General features: G+C 39.8%; 1 protein-coding gene across 1 annotated transcript in view; it reads right to left on the reverse strand.

Annotated features, from left to right (window-relative positions):
- The window catches only part of ATP8A2 (ATPase phospholipid transporting 8A2), a 510,308-nt gene that overhangs the window by 130,306 nt on the left and 353,073 nt on the right, over positions 1 to 26,929 (reverse strand). The window contains exons 28-30 of the mRNA XM_087814449.1: positions 18,176 to 18,250; positions 11,283 to 11,405; positions 9,035 to 9,113 (exon numbers count right to left, since the gene is read on the reverse strand). Of these exons, the coding sequence (XP_087670575.1) occupies positions 9,035 to 9,113; positions 11,283 to 11,405; positions 18,176 to 18,250 (277 nt within the window). The remainder of the gene's footprint in view (positions 1 to 9,034; positions 9,114 to 11,282; positions 11,406 to 18,175; positions 18,251 to 26,929) is intronic.

Below are 26,929 nucleotides of genomic sequence, written 5' to 3' on the forward strand. Positions count from 1 at the left end.
TGGCTTCAGGATCCACTGATCCACAGCAGTGGTTAAGCCTATTCTTCCAAACTTATATTATTTGCAAAATCTGGTTGGATCCAGGGACCAACATAATGTAGGATTAGCCAAATGAGGTTTAGAAATGCAGTCACTAACACAGACTATTGTGGACTATTGGGACAAAACCACATAGCCCTCCACATGAGCAGTGACAGCCCAAAATGCTGCATGCAAAAACCTCTTTGAAAATAATTGCGGGAAAACCCACGGTTGGTAAGAAAAGTACGTCTCATTTTCCTAACAGACAGAATGATCAAGGAACTTACTTCAGAATATTCCAAAGGGCTACGTTGATGACATTTTATAAAGATGCCATTTCAATTAAATGCTCATTAAAAACATTACATCATTACCCAGCTAAACCACAAAACTCTACTCAGAAAGGGCCCTTGACAAAAAGCAAAATTTGAAGACAATATTACAGCACAGCACAGAACAGGCAGAGAGGACAGGATTTCATAATCAAGAAAACAGATGGGGTGAATTTATAGGTGTATTTTGAATGTAGTAAGAATCTACGAAGCACATGAACTAAAAATCACAGGCAGCTCACTCACATGACTCAGTAGAGAGAATTAAGGTGGAGGTGGCGCCATTCCCTTGACACTGAGGCACATGCCAAGAACTTGGGCTGGAGAGCAGATGCGAGTCTCTCCTGCTTTCCCTCTCCTGCCCTTTGGCTTCAAGAACTTTCAGAAGCACTCGTTTGGAGCAGCCCCCATTCCAGAATATGATCAGGGTCACCTTTCTTGACCTCACTCTCTGGGCCTTTTAAGACTCCAGAGGTTCAGAGGAGGTACAGTGCCAACCAGGTACTCTTAGATTAATCTCAGAGTGAAAATGTATTCCAAGTTTCATATAATAAATTTACGAACTTTTAGATCCATTCTCTTCAAATGCCTGCGCTGCCTGAACTACAACTGAAATGAGGTTTTCTGCTTCGAACACTATGTTTTCGTGAAGAGAAAATTTATTTTTTCCTTTCTCTATAAAGAGTAGTAAAAAATTTTGGAGTCTATAAAAGGTAGAGTTTATTCAAGTGTTAGTGATTATAATTACATTTATAACCAACATTGGGTTAAGTTCCTGATTATATAAGCCGTTTGCTAGATTTCCCTTCTCTATGGCCATTTCTGATGAATATGAAACTCAAATTTCAATATTTTTCTTTTTTCACTTTTGTTTACTAAAAATAGATTTTTAAAAGGAAGTAAAAAGGATGGAAAGTACACTCAACTGCCAATGTCAAACAGCCACTTCATGAAGCCACAGACTCTGCTTATTCTCGGGTGCCCAGCTAAATAACATTCCCCAGTCCCTGGTACCTACTTGGGGCCCCGAGACTACGCGTTGCCACTCAGACATGAGCAGAAGTGATGGATCACTTCCTGACAGAGATGGTTAAGAACAAGCTCTCCTGCTCCCGGTTATCTCCCCTTATGGCGTTAAGGGGGAGGGTAAACTCAGGGGCCATGAACTAAATGGAGTTCTGTTGTATTGAAATGAACTTAGGTTTTGTTTTACTCAGGCACGGTAAGATGCGCACACATGGAAATGGCTGTCAAAAGGAAAAAGTTTATACTAACAGATCCCTAGAAACAGGAGGCATAGGATATCCTGCAGGGCTACATGAGGAAGCACCAGGGCAGTCAAAGAGGCAGATGGGGAGAGGGGAAAGCATGGCCCAGAGCCTTTAGGGTTTTCAAGGGAGAAAATGGACAAGACAGAATAGGTATTGTGTTATTTTAGGATTGAACAGTTTAAATAATTTCAGCAGGTGCTGGGTTACAGGTTTGTTCCTAGTTGTCTGGTTCCTGGCCCCAGGGTTTAGGTCAGGGGGATGTTGGCTTGGTGTATGGGAGTTTGATAAAGGAGATGGTGGGGGTGTAGGCTCTAGGCTGGTTGCTTTGTATCTTGCAGGGAAGCCATTTGCTCACACTAGGAATTTGCTAGCCCTGAGAGGGACAGTCTCTCCAGGATCAAGGCCCCAAATGTCAGGACATCAAAAGTACAGAAAACAAGAAAATATGATCACTCCACCTGTGAACAATGCAGTCCTCCATTTGGTGGTGACATGAGTAAGAGATAAGCCTTCACTGGGCTAAGCCCCTGAGACTTGGGGATTGATTGTTATTGCAGCTACTCCTACCCTGGCTAACACACCTTGATTCAACTTCCTGACAAAGTTATAAGGGTGAAATTTGGGAACTCTGTCTCACACTTCTTACATTACACCAAACCCAACTCTTTAAAATACATGTAATGTAGAGTTTATTAAAAGAGACACTGAAACATAAGAAATATTTAACTGACTGGAAATAATGGCCCTTCCAGCCAATCTGTGTTTCCCAACAACAGTGCTATAGATGTGTGGGGCAGGACATTGCTAGGGCTGTATCTACCAGTCTTCTGTACTTAAACCAAACCAAAACAGAAAAAAAATATTTTGGATTTGGAAACCTGGTCTTATTTTAAATGTATTATACTAGTTATTTAGATTTATAAGCTGTAGTTTCATTTGTATAAATCGAAAAGCTCCTAGAGTGTCCTGTCTTTCTAGTTTTTAGTGAGTAAGTTCCACTCACTTCATTTATATGCTGTGGGATTTTATGAACGTCCTCCACACTACCCTGGCCTCTCAGCAGGCTTTTCCAGATGGCAGAGGCCGGTGGAGTTACGATTCCCCTTTTCTTTCCAATTTAGCGTTTAATGTTCATCTCTGGATCTTTTTTATTTATTTTAGCTCTTTTAAAATCTGTACACAGTATGGGTCATTGACTTTTAAAGAGGAACAAAATGTCAACTTATTGTTTCACATACCTGACTTTAAAATATAGTATTTGTTGGTAAACTTTGTGACTACAGCAGCCCATTCTTTTGAAGGGTTTAGGACACAGTACAATTGGGTAGATTAGGGAAGTATTAATTGATGCAATACTGAATTCTTCCAACTCTACCTCCAAAGCAGCCCTTTACTCTGTCCGCTTGTCTCCATTGCCATTATCACTACACTAGAGCAGGCAAAAGCCAACCACCTGGACTCCAACAATCATCCTCATCAGTGTGATTAAAATAAGCCAGATATATGGTTCTCTGCTTATAACCTATCAATGGCTTCCATTAAACTTATACTGCGAAGACTCACAAGTCTCAAAAAGCCCGGGAAGTCTGGTGTTACCTCCATCCTTGTCATCTCAGGCAATCTGGGTCTCAGCACTGTGCTCCCCATGCTCCATCCACAAATGCCTCTGCACTTGGAATCACACTCTCCCCCAGGCTGTCCTACAACCCTTTTCTCTCTGCTCTTCACCTGACTCACCCTACTCATCCTTCAACTCTGTTGTCACATCCTCCAGGAAGAAAGCCTTAAAACCAAAACGGGACCAGGCTAGCTTTCCTCTTGGAATATATCCATTTGACATCCGCCTTCTCTTTTGTAATACCTCTCATTCGGCCTGGCCTTTCCTAGGTGTAAGCTCTGTGAGGGCAGGGAACGCGCCTGTTATACACACTACTGCATGTCCAGAAACCGACACTGGCCTGGCATAAAGAGCAGACTGGCCCGGCCGGGCGTGGCTCAGCGGTTGAGCGTCGACCTAGGATCCAGGCGATCGGGGTTCGATTCCCGGTCAGGGCACATGCCCGGGTTACAGGCTCGATCCCCAGTCAGGGGAGTGCAGGAGGCAGCCGATCAATGACTCTCTCATCATTGATGTTTCTATCTCTCTCTCCCTCTCCTTTCCTCTCTTTGAAATCAATAAAGATATATTTAACACATAATTAAAAAAAAAGAACAGACTCATTGTCTTTTTCTTTTTAACGAATGAATAACTGAGTTTAAGAAGGTGCATTCTCAGAGATCAATGGTGGCCATGCTGAAATTGTGCTTAATGTAAACCAATACAAATCATCAGGATTTACATGATATAAAATAGTCAAATTTATAGTAACAGGAAAAGGTCATAAATAGTTCAAGCTAAAATGACCCAATAATGCCACAGAGAGAAGTATGCTGTTTTATTTTATACATGTTCATGATTATTTCAGTTTATAAAACATGCCTTATCTTACAGTAGCACATTTAATAAAATGTATAAAATGGCTTTCTCCCCAAATGTTGAAAGGCCTTATTTTTTAATTAGTGCCAATACAGTAAGTATCCATGTGGTATTTTTTCTTCTGAAAGCAGATGGGCATGGTTTCCAGGGTGTAGACTGTGATCAATTGAGAATAAATTTTTTTTAGGAATTTTTTTCTACTGGTAAGTATTCAGTAGTCTCTTTCCCATCATCTCCCTCTTAAATTTCATCAAGGAAAATCTGAAAATTTCCTTTTTTTAAAATGAAAACTGATTTTACATTCTTTTGCCAATAACCACATTCCACTTCAAGGAAGGTTGCTCAAATATGCAGACTGAATACACCAATGGAAAACCTGAGTGTGGCCTGAAACCGAGGCTCCTGATGAATTTCGGTGCCTGCAAAGGTGACATCTCTGGTTTTAAACTAGGTTCACTTTTCAGATCAAAGGGTGGGAGCTGCAGGCGGGCCCTGGGAGTGACCATAAAGTTGTGATGGTTGGAAGAAATCTGATTTACTGAATTGCTTGAGTGGAAGAATTTATTTTGAAACTTGAAATGAATCATCACAAACTCCATCAGGAAAGTAGTGCTTTGTAAAGTCTATCCAAAACCATGCAAAAATAAGCAGAGCAAAATTCTTGGAAGCTTCCTAAGGAATGAACCATGTGCTCACACCTTCTCAAAAGTATTTCTTCCTGACAATTATGTGCCCAAGTCAACAGCACTGATATGTACCTATTACTCTCTCCATGGACAGTGAAGGAGAGGATTTCTGTTAAAACTGACCATTTTGTGACATAATCCACATAGTGTGAAACAATTAAATGAAACTACTGTAGGAACCTTGGCCCCTAGTCAAGCAAAACTCCTTCAGGCTCTGAGTTTGGGGAAGTGTCTGAGGGGTAGCTTCAGGCAGGACTTGGGGGTAGAGGGAGGCCTAAAGTTAATCTTTGTTAGATCAGGATCCCCCCATGTTCCAAAAGGGCCCCAGGTTGTCTCAAATTGGTGCCATGCTCCTGTGCTTCTTTGGGGGTGGGGTGAATACATCCTTCTAAATGGCAATTCTAAGTGTACCGAGAACTCATGTATATTTAGGACAGTAAATCAGCACACATAAACAAGAACTCCAATCAGTTTCTATATCCTGGTCTTGTCAAACTTGTAAACTTTCTTGATTTCCACCACTGACTTTTCTACCCCGCAACCCCGCAATAACCCCACGCTCTCTTGCCAATCTTGTGTGTGCAAACTCTGCCATGTAACTCTGTGACCCCATTCCTTAACTGAGAGAAAATCCTCACCTCAGTTTTAGTGATCTTACCATCACCTAACTTCTTTGCCCTCTTTTCTAGCCACTTCCCTCCCACCACTTCACACGCCCCTCCCCCATGCCATAGCTCTCTTGACAAAGGGTGCAGTTGCTGACCCCAGAGAGGACACTGGAAATGTGTGGAGATCTATTTTGGTTTATAGTTGCACAAGGACAAGGAAAAGAGGCTGGGGAGTGTACCGACGACATTTACTGTCCAGTCCAGGGACGTGTCTGGAAAGGCTCATGAGAGGCTGAATAAAATCTAGAGTCCAGGCCCCTACACTGGAAAGACAGCTGACCCCTGGACATGGGTTTGAACAATGTGAGTCTAGCTATATACAGATTTTTTTCAATAAATACTGTAAATATATTTTCTCTTCCTTATGATTTTCTTAATTACATTCTTTTCTCTAGTTTATTGTATGAATACAGTACATACTGCATATAAAATTGTACAAAACAGGTGTTCATTGACTATATGTTATCGGTAAGGCTTCCAGTCAACAGTAGGCTATTAGTAGATAAGTATTTGGGGAGTCAAAAGTTATACATGATTTTTCAACTGTGCAAAGAGGTCAGCATCCCTAACCCCCATGCTGTTCAAGAGTCAGCTGGACTGCTGATGGCCTCTTCAGGTTCCTCGGCCACATAGGCCCTGTGTGCTTGCTTCATCCCAGCCAGGAATGCTTTCACCTCCACCTTTCCCCACACCTCCCCTGCCCCACTCGATCACCCCTCCTCATCTTTTAAGAACTTAAATATCACTGCCTTGGAGAAGACTATTCCTTCTACACTAGGCTGTGTCTTTGTGTTATAAGCTCTCCCTGCAATATGTAGACACAGCACATCGGTAATGAAATAGTTATTTACGTAATTCCCAATCATCAACTCTGACCTTCCACATGCCCCCAGTGGGCAAGAGGGGCCGCGTTTATATCCATTGCACTCTGTGTCTGGCACATCATAGATATACCATGATTCTGCTGAATAAATAAGTTCTCAAAACATGTTTCCTCTTCAATACACACATTTCCATCTCCTGGATTTAATCTCCCTTAAGCTCTCCCCTGGAAAATCCAAAGACATAACTAGTATCCTTCTACCATCTACCTTCTGTCATTCGCATGATAGGTTCATTTTCCCAAACTGCTCTGATAACACTCTCCTTAACCTAAATTCCAGACTGACTCTTCAATTCATAAAAATATAAGTCCCAATTTCTTAACTTCACATTCAAAGCCCTCTGCAATCTAGCTTTTGCCTGCCTCCTGAAACTTTTCATTACCTTCCACCCTCGAAGGGATGAACTTCCCACAGTTTTCCACATCTGCCCTAAAATTCCCCATTCTGTCTGGCTCTTCCCTCCATTCCTACGCAACTCCACCCCACTTGACTTCGGGGCTAAGCCTAAATGTTCTCTCTCCTAACAAGCCGTTAATAATCCCAAATGAAAGGCATCTCTCTCTCTCAGCCTGCTGAAATCTGATAGCACTTTATCTGTATTTTACTTGAGATGATTATTTTCTCTTGTGCTGGAATTATCCATGTGTGAATATAATCTCCCTCATCAGGCTACAAACTCTTTGAAGGAAAGACCCACATTGATCTATATTCCTACCATTCTTAGAGTCTATCACAGTGTCTTAGACATAGGACATTAATCAATAAGGTTGATGAGCAATGATGTCATCATTTTTGCTGTGCACTAATAGTGAGAATTTAGCAATTAATTCTAAAATATTCATTAAATTTGTTAGAGGAAGTTAATTAATGAACAAGAACACAATGGCCTTCCTTTTTCCATGCCAAATACACAATACTTGCCATTTATTTCATCTTAAACTTTCACTCGACAGGTTATTGTTTACAACACAACTGAAAAAAACCTCTATGCTGAAGGCTTAATAAATATAATCATGTGATGACATCAATGATGATGATGATGATGATAACAAAAAGAAAAAAATCACCCTCTTGGCTGACTGCCAGGCAAATTGCCAAATTTGAGGGAAGCAGATAAGGGCAGCAGAAACTAAAATTCACTTGGTGATACATCAGGTAAATTGGTAACGGCCAGGAGGCTGTTCTCTTTTAAACAAAGAGCATGAGGCAAATGAATGGATTTACATAATGAAATCCAGTGAACTATATGGCACTGCCTTTACTGCAGGATAGGGCACATTCGTTCCTTTTGAAGCAGGTAAGTAAATGACCATCTTGTAAAACTTCTCCGCGTCCAAAGGTGAGCACTTTGGACTTAGAAACAGAGTGTGATGTCTACATAATAAGGTAGGGGGCCTGGAGGTAGTGCTTGTGGCCAGTCCACGCTGTTTACTGTCTCTTCCTAAGGACAAAAGCTGAGCTCAGGGATCAAAGAGGATCACAGAAGAATTGCCAAAACTGTTCTCACGCTCATCACACATATTGCTGCTCAGCACAGTCGGTCCTGATAAAATGATGGCTGCTGCTACCACCAAATCACCAGAGCTACTAAAACAAACCAGATCCAACACCATTACAAAACCATTTCAAGATAAATTAAATCCACTAGGAATAAAGATGAATCACAGGAAAGCTTTAGAGTTAAACAAAAATGATGACACTAGAATGATCCCTTGGGGGTGAGGGTAGGAGCAGAAAATTTTATTTTCTGATCTAAAGACTTAGGGACCCTTGAAGGACGAGGTCGTCTGAGGAAATGGAAAGAATAGGTCACAGGGTATAATAAATTGGTAGTGCATGCATTTTGTCTGTCAGGATTTAATAGGTTAATATCAGTGAAGATGAATCACTTGTTTGAAGCACAAAACACATTGACACAGAAACAAAGAAGCTTGGAAATTTTATATTCTTTGGGTCTCTGAACAATCAAAGGCCTTGTCTAGTCAACATTTAGAGTAATTTTTCCCAGGGGAATTATTACTATTTGAGAGGGATGAAAGAGCAGCATTCTCGTGATACATTTTTGTTTCCTGAGACTAAAAGCTAAGTCTCTGTAAGGGACAGCATTTTGGATGTACTGAGAAGTGTACAAATGCAGTCAGTGGCTTTTCTCAAACATCTTCTAGCCATAGGGAAGACTACAGCCTATCAGGAGTTACAGTCCTTAAACAAACTTTAAAAGTTTGCTTGAAAAGTATATGCCAAGGAGGGGAGATTCTTTTGGAAAACTAGGTTAAGATTCAAATTTCCAAGATTTGAACTACTGTGCTTGAGGTATGTGTAGCTTGGAAAACGAAAGCCCAAGTAATTAACAGAAAATTTCAAACTCACAGACAAGAGGCATGACGTTTCATTAGAGCACAGTGCTTTCCTTCAAGACCCTCGACTCACACAGTTATTAAAAACAAAGTTTAGGATTCCTAGGATTTAAACTCTCCAGGCAACTGGAAAGAAAATGGGTTTTCAGAGCCAGAGTGGATGAAACCTACAAGCTATAAACCTGAGACTAGCTCTCATTAGATTTTAGGTATGTTTTTCTTCTCAGATTTGTTCTTGTGATCTCTCGGTCTGCAGAACTGGAGAAAAAAATTGCGAACAACTGGCACCAGAGGGATTGCAAAGCTACTTGCTGACAGTTGAAATCATGAAGCCGTTACCGTGCTCCAGCGCCTTCATGGGAAACCAGAAGAGGATGAGGGAGTGGATCAAGGCGTTGATGCAGTGACCCCAGAAAACCTACGGGAAAACAAACCGGGGAGTCAGCAACGGCCCGCATCTCTGACCTCCGCGCAACTCAACAAGCGCCTCATTGTGAAGGACACTGGCAGTGTGCTGCACGGCTCCAGAAGTAGCATATTATTCTTGAACTTAAACAAAACAAAACGATTTCCTCATTTTTTACACACAAATGACTGGATGATCTCCAGATACTATTATTTAGTACAAAGACCTAAATATATATACACATGTACTTAGACCAATATACAATCTATCCACATCTGAAAAAATGAATTATGAGCTGTTTTCTTTAGAACCCTAAGAAAGACACCAAAATGTTAGAATCAAAGGCCCCAAAACCATCCAGAAAAAGGTTATTTAGCCAAAATTGTTAATAAGAGACTGAAACTGTGTGACTTCTGAAAGCATTAAAAACATTTAAAATGTACATTCTTACACAGCATTCGCTTTTGTTTTACTCCTTAAAATCCCTCCATTCAACTTTTTAATTTTTAGAATTTTGGTTAATACCATGCATATTTAAAAATTCTCTTTATCTTAACCCTTGTAAGGTCAAACAAAAGAATGCAAAGTTTAGTTTCCTCTAAATTATAGTTTCATAAATGCATTTCAATCTTCTTTTTAACCACTGAGATGACAGAACTACTACAGCCAGATAGAATTTACTTAGGATCTATAGATTGATCTGTGAATTGTCATATAGTTTGATCCTCGGTAGTGGTGGGACAACAGAAAATAATGAAAAATTATAAGACAAAGAGATTTTCCCATTTTAAATGTTTACTCTTCCCTTGACCTCTGTACTTCCCTTCCCCCGTTCCCCTGATCTCCAGGGTGCCTTCAAATAAGTCTCAGATTGTTCTCAGCTCTACTACCTTTAACGGGGCCATTCCCTACTTATTTTGCACCTTACACAGCCTTTGAATTCAAACTCTAAAAAAAAGATTTATGTAAATAATGCAGAACAAACAGGCCGGTGATACACGTTCGCCATTGATAGAATCACAGTAAACAAGGACTGATACAATTAGTCATCAAGCCTCCTGTGTATGGAACATACCAGAACCAATAGCATCCCTTTTAATTTTCCAGCCTCAGACATGCCCCCAAATAAGGCAGCTCTGATGGAAGGCTATCAGCAATACCTGGCTTCGAGTGAAGTCTTCAGACACTGTTCCCTTATTAAGGACTTCAAATGTCTTCCTGTGACCCCAGTGGCTACCTAAGCAAGTCGTGTACACAGCCGGCATCCAGTATTGTAGCTGACCTGGGCAGCGGACCTCTGTTTAAACTTCCTAGTCCCCTCCTGCGCAAAGCCCGCCAGAAACATGGCAGTGCAGGCGTGTTCACATCTGCCTCTTCGGCCAAGCCGGGCAGGCTCTCCCCTTCTGGCCGGGGGCAGCCACTGCTCTGCCACTCTCGGCCGTGACTGGCAGGCGGGCGAGGCCCCTCAGCCATCCTGACTGCAGAACCTCCGCGACACCTGGCCCAGGGCCTGCTTGCCTCTTGTCAAGATCGCCTGCACCCTTTTGGCCAGATGCTTTTTATTTTCTGATTTTCAGACTGAAAAAAAAATACCCAGGACTGACTTAATTTCTGTGTTCACATCTGGACAATTTTATTCACCAGCTAAAGTAACATTTTCTTTGAAACGATTAAACAAGCAACGGTGGCAAGAGGGCAAGGTAGGCATGCTCCAGCCGCCTCAGTGCTTTCTGAAAGGGGAAGGGGCGTGTCTGGTGGCGGACCCTAAAGGAACCGGGGCCGCGGGTGCTCCTGGCCACCCGATGTCGGTGTCGGAGGCACACGTGGGGAGGAGGGAAGGAGCCGACAAACAAGAACCAGAAGAAGCACCACGTGTCACATGGCAACTTCCGTTCCGATTGGGCGTCTGATTCTCCCGGCTTGCTGCACGGGGGGAGGGCCCTGGTCTCTCTCCAGAACCCGTGGGCACGGACAATGGTGCGGTGCTGGCGGGGGGCAGGGTGTGGGGGGAGAGGGCAGAGAGGGGAGAAGGGGTGGTGGGAAAAATAAAATAAAATACTCAATTAAAAAAATTCCCTCTAAAGCTTCAGCTACCTCACAGGCATATGACCGGAGCGGGAGGACAGATGGCAGTGCTCGCTCCCTTTCCGGCGGTGATTTTGTTAAGTTAACGCCGTTTACCTTTGTGTTGAAGCCTTCAGCGTTCTGGGTAATTTTGTAGAGCTGTGGAAACCTGAGCATGCTCTCCTGAGTGCAAGACCTCTCGAAGATTCCCAGAGTGAAGGGTGGTAATGCGGTGAAAATCTGCGTGGGGAACAAGGAGCCATTAATAGAGGCCTTCCCGGTGCACACAGCTCAAGCGGTTCAGGTCCACGGAACGATGGCTCAGCTCCGTCAAGTCCAAACCTGAGTGCCAATGATTCACAGCTCCCCAGGTGCCCTCCAAACAAAGGAAAACGAAAGACCATTTTCAACCGATACTTAATCAGCAGAAAATGATTACACAGGATACTAAAACCAACGTCACAAACATTTGCCTGGCCAAGAAATCCTGTTAAACGAACAGCTCCCTTCCTCTGCACGGAGCGGCAGTTTAGCATCGCCCCTCGGCTCTGGGAGGTGTCGCTGTGTCCTGTCGGTGCCGGCCGAGGCACAGTTTTACAACTTCCCATCCTGATTTTATGCTCAAATTCCAGGAAGCGTGATGTACTTCACTCATTCATCCGGCAGACATTTACTGGTAATGGATTTTGGTCCAGGTGCTGTGATAAGCCCCAGGACTACAGAGATAGAAAAACCAAAGGAGAGGAAGGAAAGGAAGCAGGTCCCTGACCTCCAGGAACTCCGTCTGCCGCGGAGGTGGGGTCGGGCAGCCGGCAGCAGGCAAGTAAATAAACAGAGAACACACAGGGCTCCGCGAAATTACTCAGGGGGCAGGGGGCAGCGAGGAGGGGAGTCGGGAAAGCGTTCTCGGGCCAGAGGCATGTGAACTGGAAGGCACTGTACCTGCAGGATTTGGCAGGATAAGGGGTGGAGGGGAGCAGAAGGCAGCGTTCCCATCCCACCACCTCCCCACAAGCTTCGAGGCACATTTGGGGGGGACATCTAAGACACCCAGGATGGTGGCTGGCTGAGGACCCAGTACAAGACAAGGCTGGGAAGGTGACAGGACAGCCTCCTGCGACAACGAGGTCTGGGGCAGGTAGTGCTTTGTGAGGCTATGCTTTTCCTGCAGTGCTCTAGAGGGGACAGGCCCTATTTGTGTTTCAGGAAGAGAAAGCCAGGCGCCGAAGAAGAGGTTTGGGATAAACGTGTCATTTCAGTCCCGGAGGCGCGAGAGCCCTGTGGGCCATTCTCCTCTGTGGTCCCCGGCGCAGGGGTCACAGAAGCTGGCTGCGTCACTCACATCAGCACCGAGCAAGTCCACACCCACAAACCCGGCGAGCGCTCAAGCCCATGGGAACTGGGCGCGTGTCTCTGCGGGAACTCTGAACACACCAGCTTTGGGGAGCTTGAGCAATAGCCTTCCCCAGCCAGCGCGCTGGCGGAGGCAGGCCTGCACGACCTGGCACCCCCCCCCCCCACGGAGCAGAAAGGAAAGCAGCCCTGGGGTTGCAGCGCTCTGCAGGGTTCAAGGAGGAAAAGACCAAGAGTGGTTGCCTGCGTTTCCCTCACAGTAACACAAGTTTTCCGTTTAATGACTAGAGGAAGGCACTGGGAACAAGCATCTTAGAAGCCCCGCACACTCTCAGCACATAAACCCACCCTTACTGTGGTGCATACGTGAAATACTGTTAATACCGCCCATCTGGCTACCAACTAGGAAGCCCTCTGACATCTCACCCTGCCTACAGCATGCCTCACACACATACTGTCGAGGGTCATTATTTGTGCTACAGAAATAAGACAGCATACATATTTTTCTTCGTAACACTTTTCTGACTAAACAAATACATCATGGGGAGCCCTCTGAGTCCCCTGGGTCTGACACTAATGCAGCGTTTTCCTGCTCACATAATAATTCATGGCATAGATGTACCATAAGTTTTCAACTGTGCATTCGTTTTTGTTTCTAGGTCTCTGTTGTCACAAACATTATGTAATAAAGAGCTACAATGTATTATACCATTTGTACTCTGTCTTTTATTTCTATGGGATGGATTCCCAGAAGTAGGGTTGCTTGGTAAAAATATGCGAGTATTTTAATTTTACAAGATTCTGCTTGGTTGCTTTCTAAAAAGGTTCCAATCATTTATTTTTCCTTCCCAAAGGCCAATGGTAATCTTTCCCCTGCTTTCCTATCAGTAATGGGTATTATGTTATACTTAATATTCCCTAGTCTGAAAAAATTAAAGATATTAACTCTTTCTTTAAAAAAATTTACCAGTGATTTTCAGCATGTTTCCATATATTTGTTAAACATTTGGACTTGGAAACATCTAGTCAAGTCCTTTGTACATTTTTCCATTCATGTTTTCTCACCTTTTCTAAGAGTTCTTTGAATGTAATAGATATCAACTGTCTTTATGTAATAAAATTTCACCCAAATGCACTTTTTGCCTACTGGCTTTCTTTATGGTTTCTTTTGCCATATAAAAGTTTTTAATTTTTATATGGTCAAGAATAGCTTCTGAGTGTCCAATTGTGGTTGTGGAAGTTTTTAGGAGTTTCTTTGGGATTCTTACAGTTTTATTTTTCACATTTAAGTCTTAATATATCTGGAATTTGTTTACTATGTTGTTTAAAATGGGAGTCCAATTTTATTTTTATTCCAAATTAAGAACCAGTTGTGAAAATACAACTAATTAATCCAAACTTTCCTACCAAACTGAAATACCACCTTTGACATTTATTAAATTCTCACATATTATAGACCTAAGATCTAGAACTGGGATCTTTTTCTAGATTCTCTGGCTTATTTGTCTAGTTCTATGTTAATGTCAACATAGATTTGCTTACGGTGGCTTTATAGTATAGTCTAATGTTTAGCAATGATAAGTCTACCCTTATGACTGCCCTTTATGGACATGCTTTGCATATTTATTCTTAGGTAGTTGTTAATTTCATTTACACTTTAATATCAACTCTCCCTCTTTCCCCCCAGTTACCTATTGGGACTCTATTTGGAATCACATAAAAATTTATATACTAATTTTAGAGGAATTGATTCTTTTATGATACTAAGTCTTCCCATACAAGAACATAGGATGTGTTTCCATTTGTTCAAATATTGTTTTGTATAATTCAATGAAAATTTGTTTTTTCATATAAATAGTATAAATATTCCTATGCAATGCATAATTTTAATTGTTTTTTTGAAAGAATTATTACTTCCTTTCCATTTCTAAGTGCTCATTGCTGGAGTGAAAAAAAAAGCTATTGGTTGCTACAACAGAAAAAAAGCTATTGCCCGGCTGGGTGTGGCTCAGTGGTTGAGCGTCGACCTAGGATCCAGGCGATCGGGGTTCGATTCCCGGTCAGGGCACATGCCCGGGTTGCGGGTTTGGTCCCCGGTCGGGGGTGTGCGGGAGGCAGCCAATCAATGACTCTCGCATCATTGATGTTTCCATCTCTCTCTCCCCCTCTCCTTTAAAAAAAAAAAAAAAAAAGTTATTGATTTCTATATATTTGTCATGGATCTGGTCACCTTATCAAAATCCCTGATAATTTCAGTATTTACTGGTTTCTTCGGGTTTTCTAGATATACAATCATACATGAACATATTTACATGGCTATTTTTTATTTTTGTGCCTATCTGTATAAGCACAGAAATAGTTAATCTTTTTTTTTTTCTCTAGTATTTTCAATAGTTATTTAATTTTCTTGGCAGTTGCTGAAAATTCCAAAACAATGTTGAATTATATAGTGATGGCAGGCATCCCTGACTAATTTCTTATTTAAAATGACAGTTTTAGAATATTACCATTTACGGCAACATGCTACTGCTGTTTTATAAAGAATCTGCATTATGTTATTTGGCTTCTTTCTTTCCTATTTTGCTTAGAGTTCCTATTTTGCAAATGGCAGTTCAACTGCCTCAAATACTTTTGCCATATCTACTGAATAGGACCATGTTTTTCTTTTGTTGATACAGTGATATTTAGAATTTTTAAAAATTTTGAATCTCCTGTAAAATTTATTTCAGTTTTACTTGGTCAAATATTTTATTCTTTTGATACACTCTTGAACTCTATTTGCTGATGTTTTATTTAGAATTTTTGTATTTATGTTTTTAAGTGACCCTGGCTAATAGTTTTCTTTAAGTTCTGCTGGCTTGATAAAATTAAATAGTATAAATTTTCTGAAACAGTTTAAAAACAAAGTTATCTCTTCACTAAAAAATAGATAAAATTTAGCTGAAATCCATCTGATAATGGTAGTTTTTGTCACCGGTGGCCTCTTTACTCTCATTCTACCCATGAAATAAAATGCCGTAGAAATCTGAGATACTAGGATAATAATGAGAAGCCAACGGGACAGCACTCATCCATTATCTGGAAAGATGAAAGTGTTTGAGTCAGTTCAATGCTTTTTCATGTGCTCTGGGAGTTACACCCAGAAGCAGTGGTCACCACTTTAGCTCGCCTCGGGAATCGAACAAAGAAGGGAAGGCAGGAGAAATACTGCTTGAAGAACATGAACGTGGAAGGAAGAACCCAGTGCTGAAGAGGAGTCACTAGCAAATGCCACAGCTGTCACAAACTGTCTTGCACTGGGATTTTGTGAAGCGATTCTGGGATGGAAAAAATTGCCAAATAGTACATTATTGGAACAACAACAGTAAAATTGAAATATGGACTAACATGGAGTAGATAAGAGTACCATATCCATGTTAAATTTTCAGGTTTTGGTCATTAGACTGCGATTATTTAAGAGAATGATCTTAGCAACTGTGCAATAAAGTATTAAGCAGTAAGGGCATAATGTCTTAATCATGTCCAACTGCTTCAGAAATAAATAGACTTGCAGGGTGTGTGCACGCGTGCCTGTGGGCAAACCTCCATGCTCTTGAAAGCTTTGTTCCTCCCAGCATGATTGAGTCTGGAGGTCAATGGCCTTCTCTTCTGACCCCACTTCACAGATCCTAGACATCCCATGTCCCTCCCTGTCACCACTCTGTCACCATTCCAACAATTGTACTGGGTACTCCATAGCACCTTAAGGCTGTTTAACCTTGAAATTCACTTCTTTGCTGCAATATACTCTTCTCTATAGGCTGGGGAACCAAAGTAGATACAAAATATTCTCAGCCCTAGTGATCAAAGGTCATCGTGAGTCTTTAATGTACATAACCATCGCTAGAAAAATTTGTTTAAAATGCAGTATCCCTGAGAAACTCTGCTGAGTCGGGTTGGAGATCAGGAACCTGCACCTTTAAACAAAACCTGGTTATTCTCATGCAACTGATCTGTGGACCATATTTTGGCTGATACCATCCTACAGCTAGCCTATCAGCGTCTTATGAAGAGCAAGTACACAATTTGAGTTTGTTGAATTAATTTGAATTGCCCAGGGCTGTATGCAACTAAAAAAAGATTCCAGCTGTCATACCCTGAGCATGAAAATAGGGCTAAAATCCATTTGTCATGTAATCAGGCAACGTGTATTTCAGTTCTGGCTTTAGCTCTAAATCACAGTCTCCTAGGTCTCAGCCTCTGGTTTCTAAATATGTGGGCATGGGGTTGGCCCTTTCCAGCACTAAATCATTATGGAGCAGTCAGCATATTTCCCCCTAAATGGCTGTATAACTTTAACCTGTTCAAAACAGTTTTAAGTCCTGCAAAGTTAACAATCTGTCCAAGGGGAGGTCCTCAAGTCCCTGTACATGTGGTAGGTGGTTGGAGTAGCTTTGCTAGCACAGGTGATAAATGAACATCAATTCAGCCCTGTTCTCACCATCTGCCACTTTTGTCTTTTTGGGTGTTAAGTATTAGCAACAAATGTGATAGTGCACTTTGTGGTAACATAGTTACTGACCAATGCTGTTTACACTCAAGATCCAAACTCAGTCTCAGTGCCATCTGAGTCTACACATCTAACTCTTAACCTGAAAACTGCACAGGACTGGGACAACCTGCTGTATGTAGTATTTATACCAAGCACCAAGTATAGTGGTTACTTAAAAAAAAAAAAGAAGAAGAAAGAAAGAAAAAAGAAAAAATGGTTGAGCGTTTGGATGCCTTGAATATCCAGCCACAAATGTATATTCAAGCTGTAAATATTTATGGCTCCACAATATATATTATTGTATATTATTGTATGTCTACTAACTTCCATCTTTACCCATCTATGCTGACCACTTCCGAGTATAAACTCCCAGGAAGCAGAGAATGTCAGAGTTAGGGTCCAAAATAAGTGTGAAAGTGAAGCTCAAAAAGCCACCCCACTGGGCATCTAAAGCACTTAGCACGGCCTCCTTGGTCCCCCCACCACTGAAACACAGAGCCAAGCTGCTACTTAGTCATTTCAGCTTATAGCTTATATTTATTTCCAGCTTTTGCATTCATTATAGTCAAATAACATAAAAAGAACTTAAAAATCATTAAAAAACAGCAAATAAACTGATTACCATTCCCCACAGGAGCTGGAAGTCAGAATTCATTATTTTAGCACTAACTGTGAAAGAAAACATTCTTCCACAAGGACAGATGCTTTCAGAAGGACAAAAAGAACAGCAGATCACATACTGTATGTCTATGTATCTATGTTTAAGAATTCAGAAATAAAATTACCAAGTGGGACGAGTTTAGATGTAGTTCAGAAATTTTTCTCAAGCTAAAAACATGAAAATGTTGCATAGGCATTTAGTAAGGAGGTAACAAGGGCCCATTATCAAGATATATGTGTTAATAATTTCATGGGGTTATTCAAGAATGATCTGCTATGATTGAAACCATGTGTGGAGAGTTTGGGCTTCTGCAGGATGTGTCGCAGCAACAAAGGCCCTAAAGATGTATTTGTGCTGCCTGCGATGTATACAGATGAGGGACTCAGATACACTCCCCAGACATAAACAGTAAAGGAATGTCACTGAAGCTGGGTGTGCTATCAGGCAGAGACGGGGAATGCTTACCACGTTGTACAGGCCGATGCACCAGCGTTCAAATAAAATCTGCCCAGAAAATCCATTTACAAAGGCGAACCAAAGCTGAAAGAGAAGAAAGTTCATGAAGTTTTATATCAATATTGACCTAAATGTTTCCATTCACTGAGGAAGGAGCAGGAACATGGGCCACCAGCTGGACACAGCTGCTAAGGGATAGAAGGCCGCAGGGCCGTCAGTTGTTCTTTCAGAGACTCTAAATTCCCACTATGACAAATACGAGTATTTGAAGGAAAAGCTGTATTGAAGGCATACAATGATTTTAAGTATAATATGCACATATTAATAGAAAAGCAATATATGTTTAATTTATAACTAGTATGTTTTGTGTCAACACTTTCACTGACTGGAAGAGTCTCAACTTCACATTCTTTTTTCCGATAAAGCTGATTTGATAAATATAATTTATCTTTGCAGGAATTTCAAATAGATAAAAAGTAAATACAAAACAACAAGAACTCCTCTGCTGGTCACATGTGCTCTTAGCTCATAAAATGCTGACCCTCGGTAATCGAGCGTCCGCCCGCGCGGCCAAGGGGAAAGCGCACCGCAGGAAAGCAAATGCTTAAATCATCTTTCGGAGGAAGCCGGCTTGTATAAATAAATAAAATGTGGGCGATTATTCATGTCTTCAAGTAGTCTATAAATCTAATTGATTAGGCAAGACTGACACAGAAACTACTACAGAGCAAAGTGCCAGGTTCATGGCTGACAAGTGAGTAAAAGTGTTTCAGAGAGGGGACCCCGCACCGCCTAGGGGACCCGGGGGGGCGCGGAGGCGGGAAGGGCGCGTGGCCCAGGGCGAGCCGGCGGGCTGGGAACGGGGGCCCGGCCTCGAAGGAGTGACTACAGAAATACGAAATACGAAATGCTGCTTTCAAAATTCAGCTACGCTGATATGCTACAACGGGATTCCAGGGACCTTGGGTAGGCTTTAAAGTGTTTCACGCTAATCCCAGAGTCACAGGTTTCATTGGCGGAGAACTGACTCTGTTACCGCAAAACAGCTGCCCCACAGTAATCTGGGTTGAGATCAGTTGTGCTACTGAAACTTTCCCCAATCAGGTTTTTCAAAATCAGTTTCTTGACTCCACCAGACTAAGTTTCTTGAGACAGGAATTGTCCTCTATCCTGTGCAACTGTACACAGTATGATACTTGGTACAAACAGGGACTCACTGAGGTCCAGGGGGATCAAATGAATATCTGAATTCAATTGCCAGATGAAGTTTTCTTAGGCGCAGCTTTCATCATCTCATTTCCTAGTTCAAAAACCTACTAGGGATCCCTCCTAAATCTAAAATAAGCTTGCTGCCCTTTAAAAATCCTTGCACGCTCCTCTTTACTCTCTGTTTCAACTATCTCCTGAGAGGTCGCCATGAGGCCTGGCTATTCTCAGTGAAGAAGTCCTGGTGGAGCACTAAGAATCAGAAGTGTGTGCTGTGCTCTGTACTCAAAATATTTTTACAGCACCTATTCTAATATTAGCCATTCCTAAAATGACAGTTTGAATCACACTGCCTCCCTATCACTCTAGGCCTTGGCAAATAACCCTTCAACCAAATTTCTGGTGCAGTGAGAGCCTGGATCCACACCTAATTCCAACATATTTGTAAATTGTTTCAAGGGTTTTAACATAATTTGCCAAAATTGTGCTGTACATCTATAGTCTCTTATTCAAACAACTGAGCAACCATTGACAAATATTTTGTAAACACTATTTCATTGCTTAATTCATTTAATTTATTGTATTATGTTGAAGATAAAGTAGTGATATTTCTACTCCTTCCTCTCCCTAATATCAATTGAAAATAGTAAAAATAATTGAAAATAGAAAAGAACTACTTTTATTGACATTACGAGAAAGCCTTAATTAAAACTCCAAATGACACAGAAGAGAAACTAGGGTGACAAGATTAGATCAAATCAAGGGAGAATGCCAATTTCAGACCAAACCTACAAAGTAAAAAGATTTCCAAAAAATACATGAAACAACCCAAGAAATAGCTGAACCAACTCTTATTTAGAGGGTGGAATCTAGAGCTAGGGACAAGTCACAGCTCTGGTTCCTGGACTGATTGAACACAGCAGGCAAATTGAGTTAAAGGGCCCTGTGTGCACATATATGCCTGTCTCCTTTCTCCACCTCAAGAAGCAAGTGAGGAGAATGGGTGAGTACAGTAGGGAGCATAAATGGCAATCAACTTGGCAGACACTGATTGAGGTAAACTGAAAAGAAATAAATGCAAAATCATGTAACAAAAAACCCATAACATACAGACATTTGCTGTCAGGCATATAGGCTTCTGACTCGCCCAAGGAGAAGAAATGATCATGAGGGAGGTGCTCACTACTGCAAAGTGAGGGGTGGCCAGTGTGAAAGAGACAAAAAAATTGATGAGAAAGTGTTCTGAGACAAATTTAAAGCCCTCTTCCCTAGGCACCATCAAAAAATAACAAAGAAAAAATACAGGAATGTGACAGAAAGCATATGAAACAATTTCTATAGAAAGAACCAGATCACTGAGCAAAGGAAAATTTTGAATGCCCTTGGTGATACTTAGAGAACTTAAAAAAAAAGTGTGGCCTTTCATTGGAACAGAAGCTCAGATTAAATATGTAATATATCAAAGAAGGAAACAAATAAGAAAAGATTCAAGCTACATGAAGGAAAATAAAACCCAGAATTGACACTGCTGAATCCACAATCGATTTACCCTATGAGGGTAGAATAGGCATGTGAAAACAAATGCTAAATGAAGGGCAAAGTTAACACTGATTTTAAAAGAAACTGATAACCTTTCAAAGATGATTTTAAAATATTTCAAAAAGGTGTACCTTAAAAAAAAAAAAGAACGAATAGAAGAGAAAAACATGTTCAAAGATACAACAGAAGACAAATTTCCGAAATATTCTAAAACCTTAATCAGCTAATGGAGAGGGCATCCTTTGTCCTCAGGACACAAAACAATAGATACAGACAGATCAACATATATATCCTGATAAATATATTTATGAGTTTTATAAGATCAAAATTTTTTTTCTTAATCCTCTACCCAAGAATATGTTTTCATTGATTTTTAGAGAGAGAAGGGGGGGAGAGGAAAACATGGATATGAGAAACACTGATTGGCTGCCTCCCGAACACTCCTCGAGCAGGGATGGAACCTGAAACCTAGGCATGTGCCCTGACTGGGACCAAATCCGCAACCTTTGTTGTATGGGACAGTGCTCCAACCAACTGAGCCACCCAGCCAGGGCCAAATCTTTAATATATCTTCAGGCAAAAAAACAAATTAACCTGCAATATCAAGTTGGCTTCATCTTTCTCTCTAGCAGTATGCAATACCAGAAGCCAATAGTGAATGTTTACAACTCCTTAGGGAAATAAAGCATGGTAAGAATTTTAGCAAAATACAGAAACCAGGGAAATAGTAAAAGCTGAAAAGATTACTAAATAAACTGTGATGATAGAAGTATATCAAATTTGTCCATTATATTAATAATACAAAAAATGTTAAATGCTCAATGGATAAAAAATAAAACCCCAAATACATACTATGTACAAGAGAAACATGTCAAACAAACATGAAAAAGTAACACTGTTCAAATAAGATCAAATCCATAACCCTGACTTAACAAAGCCCTACAGATGAGGCTGTCGCCTACCATCTGACAACACTGCTTCTCCTTCACTAAACTACAATGGTCCTCTGTTGGTTCCTTGCAAGGACCAAGAATGGATCCAGCTTTATAGTTTGTACTCAAATATAAAGCAATTATGTCAATAGCATTTGGTTAATAAGCCATCTTTACCTTACTTGTTTGAAATGCCCTTTATTATGTAAAAGATTATCATGGTACTTACAGAAATTTATACAGTATTTTGGTCTTGCTTCATATACTCTAATTATAGATGGCTTGAATATTTAAATACAAAAAAACAAAACTCAAAGCATAAGAAGGAAATAAAAACAGTTTTTTACGTGTGAAACTGACTCTGTAGACATGAAACTCAGAAATTGTACAAAACAGGAATAAATTTGAAACAGTTCATTGCCATAGAGAATAAAAATAAAGTTGAAAGAAAATTAATAAATAGTACAAACATCTGTAATATCTATGAAGACAAATGCCTAACTTCCTATATAAAGAGTTCTTATAAATGAGAAAGAAAACTGCTGAAAAGCTGTTAGGAAAACAGGCCAAGAACATATGCGGTGTGATCACAGGAAAAAAAAGTCTCATTTTTCATGAAACACACATATACATGTGTGTGCACACAGACACATACACACAGATAACACTTTTCACCTAACATATGGACAAATATTTAAAAGTTTGGTAACCTGGGGAAATAGCTACTCTCATACCCAGTCATTGTCTACAAATATGTTTAATGTACTTTTCCTTTGATGCAACCATTCCACTTTTAGGGACATACTCTAAATTATATCTTATAGTTATAATTACATAGTATTCAACATGCAAATACAAGAGTGTTTATCATAGCATTATTTGAAAGATAAAAAATTAGAACTTGTTTTTACACTGATAGCTGGTTAAATGAATTATGGTTTATCCATAACAATAAAACATTATGCAGATGTTATGAAGAGTATTATAAATCTGTAAGCACAATAATATAAAAATCTCACAGATATATTATTAAAATAAAAAATATCAAGGTATATGTTGAATAGTCATGAATGTACAGGATAGATGATAAACTCATATGCATGGCAACTTTTTAGAAGACATATAAGAAATTGTTAATATTCATTACTTTAGTTAGCAGATCTATGCAGCAGAATGGAGACTCATTTACACATCCTGTACTACTATGAACTTTTAAAACATATTCATGTTTTACTGGTATAACTGTTTTAAGCAGTAATTCTCAACTAGGGTTCATTTTGCCTTTAAGGAGACACTTGACAATGTCTGGAGACTTTTCTGAAGGTATTATTGGCATTTAGTGGGCAGAGGCCAAATATTCTGCTAATTATCCTACAATGTCCAGGACAGTCCCCTGCAACAAAGAATTATCTGGTCTAAAATTTCAACTCTGAAGAAACCCTGAATAAAATAAAAAAATTATTAGAAATCTTGTTGCAACAGATGTTTGTTATAAGCAAAGTAATGACACGAGACAGGTTGCATGAAGCCATGATTATGTGTGGGTTCAGAAAGTTTTGTTTCTTTTTCCCCACTGGCCTGATCTCACACATAGAACCTACTCTTTAGAGGCCATGGGAGCACTGAATGTGTATCCAAAACTTCCCATATTTAGATTCCTAAAATAGAAATATATCTTTATAAACTAGTAATGAGAAATTACTTTAAATACAGAGTGTATTCTGCATAACTAAAACACCCAAGTTGTTGAAAATATACAAGGGGAAAAAATCCTAGGAAATCAAGCATCTCTTTCTCAGCATCAACCTTTGCTCCAAGCTATTCTGAACCATGTAAAAATTTTCAATCCTCACTTCGGATTAACATTCTTGATTAGCTGAATGTTGGAATATTTCCTATAAGCAGCCAATGTTGATTCTGTCCAAGTTGGCACTGGATTGGCCATATGTTTCTTCAAACATTTTTGATATGTTTGTACTAATTTTTATCAGTTGCAGGTGCTGCAGCTGTTCGGAAAGTATAAACAAGCTCATCCTCAACATTTCCAGTTCAATTTTAATCTTCATTCAAATAATCCATTATTAGATGATCGGACCAGTTTATTTCATTGGAAATATTTGTGTGGTAAAGACAAAAATTAAAACCAAAAGAAACAAACAAAAAAATCCATTCCCTAATTTCAAAATCTACAAGCTGGTTTTCTCTTACATTGTAAACTAAACACTCAAACTTGATTTCATTTTGGCAAGATTTCCATAGGTGAAATGGAAAAAAGTATGAGAACACACTGTATTTTTAAATATTTATATGAATGTACTTAGTTTTTATTTTATTTATTCATGAGACAGGTACACAATGGCTCCCTGACACACTATAAAATCATACTTTCACACTGGTTAGTTATATACAAATGTTAATTCATATACAAAAAAGAAAGCACTGCCCAATTCCTAAACATTAATGTCATTTTTAGTGGACCACAATTTCCAAGCTGCACCAAACACAACCCTCAATGCAAACAGACGGCCTAGCCCCCTTCTGAAGTACAGTTACTTGGCCAACAGCTTGCTTATAGCCACTAAATTTTACTTTTCTGGATTAATGGGGGAGAAAGATTCCTCTGCCTTTACTTTCTTGTTAACTAGGAATGCTATTAAATGAATACAGGCAAAGCTGAGAGAGCCAGGTTCTGCCTGGACGGCCTCAGACTCGGTGAGCTGGTGGACAGACCTGCCAAGCACTGACGGCTTGCCAAGCTCCTGGGGTTTCTGGTCCTCAAATGTAGTGCTGTTATGAGCAAACTGACCCAAACTTATTAAATAGCTTTTCCTTCTTGGAAAAAAATCCTTCTTTGCTTTAACTGCTGCCTCACTGCCAAAAATGCAGTAACCGTCTTGGCTAATTGCACAGACTCCCGTCTAGAGGTCCCAGCGCCATTGTACAACCTCAGCAGGCTGGGCCTGCCACTCAGGTTCTCAGCTAACAGCTGACATGCTTAGGAAGTTTTTTCATTTGGGAATGGGAGGAGCAGTTCTTTCAAGATCCATGGTAGAGGACTGAAGTGAAAAAACACCCTCGAGGGAGTAATTAAATAGTCATATGGGTTCTCGCTCAAGTGGCAATAACATCGTGATCTACTGATTTGCACATCAGGTCTGAGCTGATTAACCGGGATTAACTATATCTGTTTAAAAGGCAAAATATTGCAATATTTTTTGAATTTGATCTGGCAATATGTGTTAGGTTAAAAAAAAGCATGTACTTCATCTAGAAATTCAATTTCTAGAAATTCATTTCTCATCAATCAAAACACCTTTATATAAAAACATATTTTGTTTTGCAGCATTGTTAATAGAAGAAAACAAAACAAAAAGCACAGGGAAGAAAATCCCTGAAGTTCTTTATTAGGGGGTGAATGTAGCAAGTCTATGAAATGGTAAAGACATCTTTTACAATGTGAAATCTGTATTTATGTAAATGAAGAAAAGTATGCCAAAAAAATAGTGTTAGATTGACAAAAGAAAAGGCAAAATAAATAGGTAAGCCAATATGTAGGTGTGTAAAAAAATGAGGGATGCTATTATGGAGGAGGGGTTATCAGAAATAATAATAATAATAATGATAAAATAATAATAGTAGTAGTAGCAAAATACCCTAGAAACTTCTCCCTTAAGTGTCTTTTGTCCAATAAATTATGGGACTGAGTGGCCAGAATTAAATGGAGTGGGCAGGGCTTCATCTCTCAAATCTGTGGAGTTGTAATAAAGGCCATATATGACAAACTCACAGCCAAGATCATACTCAATGGGCAAAAACTGCAAGCATTTTCCTTAAGATCGGGAACAAGACAGGGCTGTCCACTTTCACCACTCTCATTCAACATAGCACTGGAAGTCCCAGCCACAGTGATCAGACAAGAAGAAATAAAAGGCATCCAAATTGGAAATGAAGTAGAACTGTTATCGCTTGCAGATGACATGATACTGTTTATAAAGAACCCTAAAGATTCCACCAAAAAAACAACTACAACTGATAAATGAATTCAATGAAGTAGCAGGATACAAAATAAATATCCAGTAATCAGTGGCATTTTTATACACCAAAAATGAACTATTAGAAAGGGAAACGAAGAAAAAAGTCCAATTTTTTCAATTGCTTAAAAACACACACACACGCACACAAAACAACAACCATCACCTAGGAATAAATTCAACCAAGGATGTAAAAGACCTGTACTTGAAAAATTATAGGAAACTGAAGAAAGAAATTGAAGAAAATACAAGTGGAAGCATACACTGTACTAATGGATAAAAAGAATTAACATCATTGAAATGTCCATACTACCCAAAGCATTCTATACATTCAACACAATTCCTATCAAGGTACAAATGGCATATTACACAGAACCAGAACAAATATTCCAAAAATTTATATGGAACCACAAAAGATAGAATAGTCACAGCAGTCTTGAGAAAGAAGAACAAAGAGGAATCACGCTACCTGACATCAAACTATACTACAAGACCATAGTAAACAAAACAGCCTACTACTGGCATAAAAAAAGACATATAGATCAATGGAACAGAATGGAGAGCCCAGAAATAAACCAATATCTTTATATCAGTTAATATTTGACAAAGGAGGCAAAAACATACAGAGGGCTAAAGACAGTCTATTCTATAAATGCTGTTGGGAAAACTGAACAGCTATGTGCAAAAATAAATAAATAAATAAAATTAGACCACTTTCTTACACCATACACAAGAATAAATGCAAAATGAATTGAAGACTTAAATATTAGATTTGAAACCATACAAATCCTAGAAGAAAACATAGGCAGTAAAATCTTGGACATTTCCCACAGCAATACGTTTCTGACATATCTACTTGGGTAAGGGAAACAAAAGACAAAATAAACAAATGGGACTACATCCAGCTAAAAAGTTTTTGCACAGCAAAGGAAACTATCAACAAAATGAAAAGACGACCCACTGAATGTTAGAACATATTCGCCACTGATATATCTGATAAAGGGTTAATATCAAACATTTATAAAGAACTTATAAAACTCAACACCAAAAAAACC

Source organism: Miniopterus natalensis, chromosome 2, assembly GCF_054644295.1.
Source record: "Miniopterus natalensis isolate mMinNat1 chromosome 2, mMinNat1.hap1, whole genome shotgun sequence".
Classification (NCBI taxonomy): Eukaryota; Metazoa; Chordata; class Mammalia; order Chiroptera; family Miniopteridae; genus Miniopterus; species Miniopterus natalensis.